Source organism: Orbicella franksi, chromosome 1, assembly GCF_964199315.1.
Source record: "Orbicella franksi chromosome 1, jaOrbFran1.1, whole genome shotgun sequence".
Taxonomy (NCBI): Eukaryota; Metazoa; Cnidaria; class Anthozoa; order Scleractinia; family Merulinidae; genus Orbicella; species Orbicella franksi.
The window spans coordinates 16,065,359-16,074,060 of record NC_138145.1 but is presented as its reverse complement, the minus strand read 5'-3'; the positions used below and the strand labels follow the sequence as shown (position 1 = coordinate 16,074,060).

At 37.3% G+C, this 8,702-nt stretch overlaps 1 protein-coding gene across 3 annotated transcripts; it reads right to left on the bottom strand.

The window, feature by feature from the left end:
* Positions 1-1,371: 1,371 nt before the first annotated feature.
* Positions 1,372-8,702, bottom strand: LOC145493040 (uncharacterized). Of its 3 annotated transcripts, none has more exons than XM_081472445.1 (5): positions 8,226-8,404; positions 6,374-7,469; positions 5,741-5,806; positions 5,397-5,621; positions 1,372-2,701 (listed from the first exon to the last, which is right to left on the bottom strand). In XM_081472445.1, the coding sequence occupies exons 1-5, from the start codon at positions 8,271-8,273 to the stop codon at positions 2,307-2,309; spliced, it is 1,830 nt and encodes a 609-aa protein (XP_081328571.1). In that variant the 5' UTR covers positions 8,274-8,404; the 3' UTR covers positions 1,372-2,306. The 3 variants fall into 3 exon arrangements, with proteins under 3 accessions (XP_081328571.1, XP_081328585.1, XP_081328578.1); XM_081472459.1 differs by lacking the exon at positions 8,226-8,404 and adding an exon at positions 8,425-8,702 and having other exon boundaries at positions 1,376-2,701; XM_081472452.1 differs by lacking the exon at positions 8,226-8,404 and adding an exon at positions 8,468-8,702 and having other exon boundaries at positions 1,376-2,701.

Below are 8,702 nucleotides of genomic sequence, written 5' to 3'. Positions count from 1 at the left end.
TGTGACTCCTGGAACTGTAGGCGGATGTTACCCAGGTTACCTACCTGAGCACGTCGTTTAAGCCGTGAGGGGTCAACCGTAACAGTCTTTCTACAAATAGATAGTTTTAAAAATATTCTTCCGTTACTCTGCTTCTCCTGTTGACCACGTGCGCTCATTTTAGTGATCGGTCTGAGAATTGTACGTTTTTTGAATACCAGTCTAGCCCACATTACCGATATCATGAATATTTTCACCGATGACAGTGATTTCGGACGCCAACGTTTTTATTTTTCGCCTCGTGGTGTCCTCGCAAAAGCCGTATGGCGTGTGCCACACGCGATGTACAATTTGTCTCAAAAAAAGCAAAATTGATACGTTTCATAGCAACAAGCCCGTCACCAAGATGCTTCTTTATTACGGTCTCTGTCCCCGATTTTGGCTTCTGTTATTATCCACAACGCCAAAGCGTGGATTCGCGCAGCTGTCAACGTGGCTCGGCTAGTGAAAAGATGAGTAGCCTGTAGAAGGGCCGAGAAGGAACTGCCAAGAGTGAAGTGGCCGAGGGGGAATGGGGTGGAGATTAAGGTGTACCGCCATCTCTCTCCCCTCCACCCTCTTTATTCCTCTTTCTTCCCGCTTTCTTTCCGACCCATCCTCGACTGGAGGATGGGTCACAGGCTAAAAGAGGAATAGATTCTAAGAAACCATCTATCTTGTGCGGTGCGATCTCCGCAAATTAAAAAAAAAAAAAAAAAAAAAAAACAGAGGACCTACTTGCACTCAATATTGTAATACCTTTCGTTCTTTTCTTTCACTCTTACCTCAGAACCCGAGTGGGACAGTGGTTATTCAAAAGATTTTCTATTGAGCTTTCCATTAAAGAAACCAAACTTGAAGTGGATCGGGGCAAGGTGCTGGATAGGCCCCTATACATCAAGCAAGGCTCGGGAGATTTCTCGTTCCCTAGCAAGGTGAAATGTTCCCTGCCATGCCTCATCACACAGCCAAAAGTTAAAGTTCATTTTCTGGACTTAGGTCGACTTAAGAAAGGTGAGTATCAACGAGGTAAAATTCAAAGAGCCGTAAGCTCCCTCTGGTATCGGAAAAATGGCCATACAAAAACTGGTCATGCATGGTTACCGGGTGACTCAAATAATAACTGTGAAGGTTGGAAAGCAGGAGGTCATGCATGTTTGACTTATTTTTCACTCCCTTGTGCAACATGGTACCGAGGAAAGCTGTTTGAAAATACTTAACTGGATGACAAAGTAACTACGTAAAAAAAAAAAACACACAAAAGTAAAGTTTTATAGATGTAGAAATTCTAATAAAAAGTTTAATTGTCTAATTTTACAAATTATTCAACTTTTTTAAAACAGTATTTTTTACATTAAAGTACCTTCATATTAAAGTACATGTAAACAAAGTTTCCAAGCTGCACATTACAAGGTACTCAGTATTAATAATATAGCACTAACGATACGAATGTGTGTCCTTGGCTGGGGACATTGAGTTGTGTTCTTGGGCAACACACTTTACTCTCACAGTGCCTCTCTCTGCCCAGATGTATAAATGTGTACCAGTGAATTTAAAGCTGGGGGTAACCCTGGGATGGACTAGCATCCCATCCAGGGAGGAGTAAAAATACTCCTAGTCGCTTCACGCTACAGTCACAGGAGACAAGCGACGGTACGACAGGCCACTTGGCTCATGTATAGACTTTATCTTAACCTAACAATGTGAACACTAGCTACAATAATACTATGTTTTTATTTTAATCAACAACTTCCCTACACAAATCAGTTACGACCCTGCCTCTAACAATGTGCTAACAGCTTCGCTGCTTGTGCCACAGTGCACGAGAGCCTGCTCGCAGGCTAACATTGTGCAATATCTTAAAACAGAAAGAGTGCTATCTGGTGGGAACCACTAGGGGTGTGGCAGGAACCTGGAGTAAAATATATAGGATGCAGGAAATTAACCTCTCCCCCTACCTGTCCCCTCCACAACTACGTACCAAGTACACAAAAAGCTGCTCAGACAAGGAGCTCTCAAATTTTGCTTGGTCTGGACAAGTCTTAAGTTTACTTTTTTTTTATTTAGTTGGCTGATGACTTTCCTGGGCCCTTCTCCAGTGGGCAAGTGAGAATGAAAATCAATTGTCGAGCAGGAAAATCTGTTTGTCCCGGATGACAGGATGGCACATTTTTTTCAGGCTCTGAACTAGTAAATTGTAATTATTCTTACAAGTTAGTAACAGAACTAATCTATCAACCTTGGTCTGACTTCAACAGCACTGATGGCCTCAGTGAGCTGTAGGTCCTTTAGGAATTATTCAAAACCCAATCATCCAGAACCTTTATCACATCAAACCTTTCCATCTTTTTTAGTATGGAATGGAGGTGATGAAGGGTTCCTAAGTTTTCCCCAGCTGAAAAGACATGCATCAGCAGAACATAAGAGGGGCTTTTGCCCTTCATCTGTTTAAGCTCTTTGAGGTACCTAATCTTTACAGGTGTTAGCTCTAACTCACTAGCAAGCAATTTATAATCTTTGCCATCTATGTCCCTCTCCTCATCAAGCAGCATACACATATCACGTATGACTGATTCAGGTACGTCTTTGATGTGAGTATTGTAGCCTCTGTTATCTTCAGTGGACTGAATTGGTCGTTCAACTGAAAGGCCACAAACTGCCCTCTGATTTGCCATTTCTGAACCTGAACACACAGATCGGAACAGACATTATTAGTGATGACTACAATATTCACAAACATCCTACAGTCTTGTTGATCAATATATGCATCAGGACTCGACACTAAAATTTTTCTGCTTGTTTTTTAAGAAAGTAAATTTACTTCTTGGAAAGTAAAAAAAATAAAAAATGAACCAAAATACTTGCCCGATCTGGCTAAGGCTTAAGTGAAAAATGCACACATAAAAAATAATCAAATGATAAAAATAACTATCTGGGAATGATCTTCCATCTTCAAAAGGACTCGTTTACACCAGCATTTGCTGATCTGCCATATTGGAGTATCGAGAGAGCTGCTGAGTAGGTCTGGGTACGATAAATACATGTGGTATATATGGTGCAATCGATACCGCACTCCAATTTGGAAAGGAAAATTTTGAGATGGAAAGAAAAATTTGAAATCTACTTTCCAAATTGGAAAGTGGTGTAAAAAGGTAGTGTCAAGCCCTGGGGCTTATTAACATATCTTCCTCCAAAGAACAACTTTTGAGTAATCAAATTTTATCTTGGAAATAATTTTTGATTCATTTCTCCCATCAAAATACCTTTTTTAAATGAAGGGTAAAATACCAATAAGAATATGGAATTTTTAAAATATTTAAATGTTAAATGCTGATCACTGGTTGATAAATGTATGGCTTCAATCTTCAATGTTTTCTTTTTGACTTGTTTACCATGTATCTCTACTTACTGTGAAATAATTAGGTATACAGTCAAACCTCCACAAATGGCCACCTCGATCTCTACAACAGCATCTTTTTTCCCCAGCAGATGGTCTATACATTCACTCTTTTTTTTAATTTTAAAAGTGCATCCCAACTGCCAAAAAACCTCTTGACAACAGGCAGTCAATCAATGACTGACAAACGGTGTATACAAATTACAAAACCCCATTTTTTATTGTAAAAGATCACAAAACTTGATCTGTGCCACAGATTGTTGGTCCTTATTTAATCTGTTCTTACAATAAACACTTTTTAGCACTAAACATTTTGTACACCCTGATAAAAACAGGTGTTACATTACACCCCTACCTCCCCATATGCATAACAACCACCTCTACACAACAGCCACTTTCCTCTGTCCCCAAGGTGGCCATTTTAGAGAGGTTTGACTGTATAATGAAGAGATTAACATCCTTTTTACTCTTCGATTGATTAGTTATATAGTTACCCTGGGTAGTCACTCAATAAAAATTGATTTCGGAAAACCACTCAATAATAATAGATAAACTGAATTCAAGTGTTATCGATGATATCCGTCAATCAATAAAACTCGATACTCACATGCTGGCTAGGTTCAAAATTATCGATTTTATTGATTTTATTGGATATATCTGTTGACTTTGTTCGTTAGTTTGCACTTTAAAAAAAACTGTATCCATCAACACCGCGTTTGATTGTGACTTTTTAAGTATGGATTTCATAGATGTACACTACTGATTTCTTTCACTTATCCATCATTTTTCCTTTCACGATATTTTTTATATTATTTTGTTGCAAAGTTCATCATTTACATTGTTTTGCTGAAACAGTTTCAAAGTTGTTAATTAACATGGTTTTTGCGGGACCAAACATTTCACTAAGCTGCATTCTGGAAACTATTCAGAACATTGACACCTAGTTGGTTCAAGCGATGGAACTGAAAGGCGGGCTAAGTTCATTTATAGGTACAGCACTTTAATAGTTTCATTCATGTTCAATTAGTGTTAAAAACAAAAGTGCAATTGTGATTTCTTGAAGTTCCTGATTCTTAGAACCAACAATCGTTTCCCTTAACCCAGTCCAACATTAATTTTACCTCTGATTTCTCAAACTACCCGATCTTTCAAACCAATTCTTATTTCTCTTGGAGGTTCAAAAAATTGGGACTCCACTGTATGAACGAGATGATAGTAAATATCATTACTGTTCTCTGCACACTGAATTTTTATCATTCAGTATTGAAATATTGTTTTCTTATGAGACTCTACAAAAGTTGTAGCAAATTTTATTGACAATCGTTTAAGGAAGTTGATATTGGTGGTTTTTGCGAGTTTCTTTATATCTTTTGTTGGTTTTGCTTTGATAGATTGTAAGAAAGCTAAAATTCATAAATTTGATCTTTATCGATAAAATCAATAATGCTAAGTAAAAAATTGATAATTGCATGTATCAATTACTAACAACGAATCCTGTTATTGATTTTTATCGATTTTCGATATCATTGACTAAGTTTTATCAATTTTTATCGAATAATATTGATTTATCGAGTGACTTCACCAGGATAGTTATCATTAAAAATTGTTTTCAAATCAGGGGCTGAAATTAAACTCTTTTTTAATAACACTTATTTTTTTATCAGAATTTTTTATATGAATATTGAGGTTGAAATTGGGACAAATATATGAATAATGTTACAAATACACCCAAGGCTTAAAAGATAATGTTAAGAACATGTTTTTGCATGTTGATGGAAAATCAAATACAATAAAATCACATTATGTTTTTAAATGAACTTTATGTTTAGAATTTTAAAGCCAGCTAAAAATGGCTGAGTGTCAGATAGCACAACATCCTGAACTGGTATCTATACTACCTTGCTGGGTCCAAGGTAAGTGACATATATTTGTATATAAATAAAAGTGTGGCTAACAAAATTATTGTCTAGCTAAAACTTACCCATATCTTTCTCTAAAAGTGGTGACAGTTGGAATCTCTGCTCAGTTGGTTTGACAGCTGTCAAGGCACTAGAATTGACAGTGTTACTGGAAGAGCAGGGTTTGTTTGGTGGAGAGGAAGGCAGACCTGCATTATGATCAGAACAAACTAACACATTGTCCAATGATGATTGTGTAGTTGGTAATCCATCCTGACCTTCTTCAATGTGGCAATGAGATTGATGACCTATTAAATAAAACATATACGTACTTTCAAGATGAGAAATTAAGTTATAAATTAATATGTTCAAATAACAATTAAATTCCATTCTCAGGACTGATCATAGTTTAACAAATTAGTTTTACCTTCCAAATCAGATTCAGCTGAATTATCATCTCCTTCAGAAGCCAAGCGTTTTCTAGTCCGCTGAGCTGTTAAATATAATAAACAAAAATATAGCATTTATTAAGTTTCCTAGCTCTAGTTCAGCTACAATATAGGTAACCTGATGATTAAGATTTTTTTAATTGATTCAAGGGGCTGCAGGCTGTTCGGTATTCAGAGTATGTATTTAATTTGCTCATTATTAATTTCTTTCATTTTGTAAAAGCAAAACAAAGCAAAGGAAAAAAAATGGGTTATTTATCTATTGCCTAGTCCTTTTCTAGGGTTTCTTTTACCCCTCTGGATTACAGTGACTCATTTCACTCATTTTATTGTTTTTTTGATCTGAAAAAGGATTTCAAATGTGCTGATAGAGAGCTTTCTTGCGGTAAAGTTTCAACAAAATTGTCTCATTAAAGATTGCATAATTTGAAATCAATGAAATTTGACTCCAAGTCATTCTGGAGAAAAAACCCTCTGGAGGTTGTGTTCCCACGGCGTCCACTTGCAGCCATACCTTGACAGAAACACAGTAAATGTTTTCAATTCAATGCAAATTCTTATAATAAGTAGTCTGCTTATTATAGTTGATGAATAAGTGTAGTGGTATTTACCAAGATTTTGTGGCTCATTTTCAAGGGATGTAGGAATGTCAGGCAACAGGTGTATTCCTTCATCTGTTCTCAAGGACAGTGAAGTTGTAGCTTCAGGAGGAAGTTCAGTCAGTTCTATCAGAGGCTGGGCAGCTCCAGAATGTTCACTCGACTTTCTTTCTTCATTATCTCTAGCCTCTGACACATTAAATTCCATTTCCAAAGCATGTGGATTGTTGTGTGTTTGCCATGACCTGTACTTACAATACATACAGGCCACACAGCCAGAAGTTGCCAGTAAAAAGACAACCACAGAAATGAATACAACTGCAGTTTTAGGCAAAGGGATCACAATGTTTATATCAGGGCTTTCCTTCCTGGCACTGTCTTTGTTTACTGTTGAAATTCCTGATATCTTGGTGTGTCTGTTAGGTCTGGGAAAACTTGCTGAGGTGACTTTTATATATACTGTTTCTGAAGGAGCTGGAGCAATTTTAGTGACGGTACCAAGCACTGGTGTGGCTGTGGAATGTTTATATGAAAATGACATCAAGGATGAAGATGTTGCCAAGCTTGATAGGTACGTATGCGACACTGAGATGCTATTTATTGTCCCCACAGCAGTTAGTGATGGTAAACAGATTGATGGCCAAGGCTCTTCAAACTTGCATTTCTTTTTTATTTCATCTCCATCTCTTTGACAATGTTCTAGGATGTTATGATCACCAGAGCAACATGAAGCACAAGGTAGGCATTCTTGGGTGGTTTTATTGCGAAAAAAACCCAAATCACATTTGCATACCACATTGTTTTCCCGAGTGCATTCTGAATGGACACTTTCATGCTTACCTGAACACATCCCACAAGGCTGGCACTGGTCAATACCAGTACTGTCTGAAAAATTTGTTCCAGGGACACAAAAAACACAATGAATCTTCCTGTGAACAGTTATGACTGCTTCACATGGAACAGATGAGCCACTGCCCTCATTACAAACTGGACAAGGCCAGCAATCCACACACCTTCCTGTAGTAGCATTGATGGTTTTAATATGTTGTGCAGTGCAATTTGGACACTGTGGCTTAACTGTCATACAGTTCACTGATAAAGCACACACCTGCCAACCAAAATATTCAAGAAAAGATTGTTTCATTTTGAATGATCTCCTTTAAAGAAATTAACTGTTGGGTTACATAGGAATTATGCAGTTATGCAGTGAGTAAAGGAGCATGATGATAATTGATGATGCAATAATTAGATACAAGCTAGAAAAATATGTAGAAATTAAGTTTATGTGGATGAATTTGTATAATATTGTAGTTAACCTTAGTTTGCAGAGAGAACTCAAGATCAAATGCTTGGTAGTTTTTCTCTACAAATCAATAACATTCATCCCAAAACTATAAAAGATATTCTCTAATGTTCTGGAACGTTCTACGAATGAAAAGTACAAAGTACAAAGTACAAAGTTAAGTGCGAACGGACTAAAAGGTTTTCAGTTCGAGGAAAGGTGTGCTAAAAATCTGTAAAAACGTCTCCTTTTGTACGCTTACCGGGCGAAAAAGACAACATTGTAGGTATAATGAAGCGGAATTTCACAAAACATGTTTATTCCATTCAGTCCCGGCAAACTGACATCGTGCGAACTGACTTTGGGGAAAAACTCTAAAAGACCACAATTATAGACAGGTATATTCCGTTACGCGTTTCAACGTAACATATTTACTACCTATATATTTATAACAAGGCGAGAAACTTATCATCCATGAAATATATACCAGTAGTGCGCTACGAAGTAAACAGGGATAATTCCATGAGCAACAAAATTTAGAGAGAGTCTATTCTGCTTACGTCTACAGAAGTTTGAACTTACCAAAATTGATGGCAAGACTAAGACGAGTAGGACGTAATCGACCCTCATTTTAGCAGATGTGAAAAGCACGACAACAAGTATTAAAGCTTATTGCTCAACTGTTCGATTCTGCAATACACTATATCAAGTGCACTTTGTCAAGTCTTACTTATCTCTTGTGTGGAACAAAATAGCGTTCCGCATTAATTGAAACACTCACGATCAGCGAACAGGGGATTCCCCGTTTATATGGGTAGGCTTACCAATAAATGAATAAATTACATAAAAAGGTGAAGAGCTCCTCCATCTTTTCTGTTCTTCCATCGAAAAACCTAGCCTGGGTGTCAGGGCTTTTTCTCGCACTTCTGATAAACAGTCGTGGTGTAATGCACGACCAAATACGATTAAATGAGAAAATGTGTTTGAGTGGGCCGCCATCTTGGACAGCCTCATTCCCAGGGTCCTCTCTAGCTCTCTTGCGCTCTAGTCACATGACGT